The sequence below is a fragment of the Blennius ocellaris genome (assembly GCF_963422515.1).
Source record: "Blennius ocellaris genome assembly, chromosome: 4".
Classification (NCBI taxonomy): Eukaryota; Metazoa; Chordata; class Actinopteri; order Blenniiformes; family Blenniidae; genus Blennius; species Blennius ocellaris.
Window position 1 is genome coordinate 10,809,298 of NC_137653.1, and position 2,122 is coordinate 10,811,419.

Sequence of the window (2,122 nt, forward strand, 5' to 3'; positions counted from 1 at the left end):
AGGCAATGCTCAGACTATTGATCCCGCCCCTAACCTCCATCCTTACAATGCACAGCCACCCTCGATATATGATTAAGGGGCTATGGCATCACAGAAAATAGATAGAGGGATAAATGAGAGATGAACATGTATTGATGAGTGTAATATGATGCTTTTCTTCTGAGGCTGAATTTGGGCCCCGGGGAGGATACACCAGGAAAGACACAGGGAGGACTTCAGATAATCATGCCAACGGATTTATCTCCTTTTAACCCAGAAGCAAAGAGGGGGTTTCAACCTTATTAGATCATTCAAACTATCATCACTGTCACTTCTGTCATGATTCATGAAGTAATCACCACAATAAAACATGCTGATTCATCTTAAGTCCAATTTCCTTTCAAACTTACTAACAAGGAGCTCGAGAGTATCCAAATGAGTGATGTGCGTGACGCTTTTTTTTTTTTCCAATACAGGAATGCTAATTTAGTTGTGTATTTTTCCCCCAGCACCTCCTAATGCATTATAATCTACCATGAGATTTGTCATTGTCGTTGCACAGAGAGACATACAAAGAGAGTCATTTCTTGCACACTGACCCCATTTTTCTCATCCTGTCAGATTCGGCTGGTGTGACCGTGTGATCTGGACCTGGCGCGTGTCAGGGGGCTATGGTGAGGCGATGTGCTCCGGTTGGTGTGAGGAGAGATGTGCCAGTGTCAGTAGAGGAGGAGGAATGGGATGGAGAGGTAGAGGACTTGATCTTCACTCATGGCTGTGTGCGTCGCTCTTGTTCTCGGCTCTGTGGGTCCAAGTGTCCCCACAGTGCCCGGACGGCTGCCACTGCGCGTGGGACACGGCCACGGTGCTGTGCTCGGACGCCGGGCTGCGAGAGATCCCAGATGGAATCCCACCGGAAACCGTGTCCCTCCACCTGGAACGCAATTACATCCGGAGCATCCCCGAGAGTGCCTTCAGCGGCCTGGTCCATCTGCGTGACTTGCACCTGTCGCACAATCGCATCGACTCGCTCGCCACGGGGGCCCTGCGCCACCTGGGCCCCGAGCTGCGCCTGCTGGACCTCTCCCATAACCAGCTGAGGCAGGCCAGCAGGGAGGAGTTCGGCTCAACCCGTGCAAAGACACGCCTGTACCACAACCCCTGGCACTGTGACTGTGCCCTGCAGGAACTGATGGAGACTCTGAACCTGGAGCCCGAGACTGTGAACGGGATTATCTGTGAGAGCTCTGTGCGAGGTGTCGGCGAGGCCAGCAGGTGGGAGGACCCCGGCTCACTGGGCGAGCATGCGGGTCAGCCGCTGGTCAAACTGTTGGATTCTGGGGTGAACTTCTGTAGCATGCAGAGGAAGACCACGGATATAGCCATGCTGGTGACCATGTTCGTGTGGTTCTTCATGGTCATTGTGTATGTAGTGTACTACGTGAGGCAGAACCAGGCTGAGGCCCGCAGACATTTGGAGTACCTGAAGAGTTTACCCAGCCCACGCAAGACCCCCACTGAGACGGATACTCTCAGCACTGGTTTCTGAACACTGGCTGAGCTGTAAATCAGTGGAACAATCAAATGCCATTTTCATAATGTGTGACTTTGAAACACTGCATTGAGTTATTGTAAATCCAATGTGGGAGGTGACGACCAAGAAGGAAATGAACCTAATGCAGCAGTTTGACTACAATATTTCTTTATATTTGTTACTGAGTCCACTGTTATTTTCCTAATATTTCTCTTCCTATCAATTTTTCTCAGTTTGTAGAAAAAAGAAACTTACGTTGACTTATCCTACCAACTGGACTTAAAAAAAATAACGAAAAGCAGAAAATGAAACAGAAATGTCATACTTTGACCGTACAACATTCTTTTTGTTTTTTTTGCTCTACCCTGCCTCATGCTGAGCTCTTTTATCTTTCATTAAGCTCTAATTAGGAGCATTTGACCAATTGACCCTTAATGAGGCCTTAAAGGCACTAATTGCTTCTTTCATTTGTGGTGTGTGAGCACGCGTGTGTGTGCGCATTATTAATTTGAATACATTGACTTTGCATCAATGCTATTCATGCCTTTCCCGATACATGATTGCCTGATCCAGTGGTTTCGGTGCAAGTGGAGAGCTGCCGAGTTAAAT

General features: G+C 48.3%; 1 protein-coding gene across 1 annotated transcript; it reads left to right on the top strand.

The window, feature by feature from the left end:
* Positions 1–661: 661 nt before the first annotated feature.
* On the top strand, positions 662–1,528 carry LOC308129331 (leucine-rich repeat-containing protein 3-like; the record flags this gene model as incomplete). The annotated part of the gene is made up of 1 exon (XM_080495253.1): positions 662–1,528. The coding sequence occupies one exon, from the start codon at positions 662–664 to the stop codon at positions 1,526–1,528; it is 867 nt and encodes a 288-aa protein (XP_080351379.1).
* Positions 1,529–2,122: the final 594 nt, after the last annotated feature.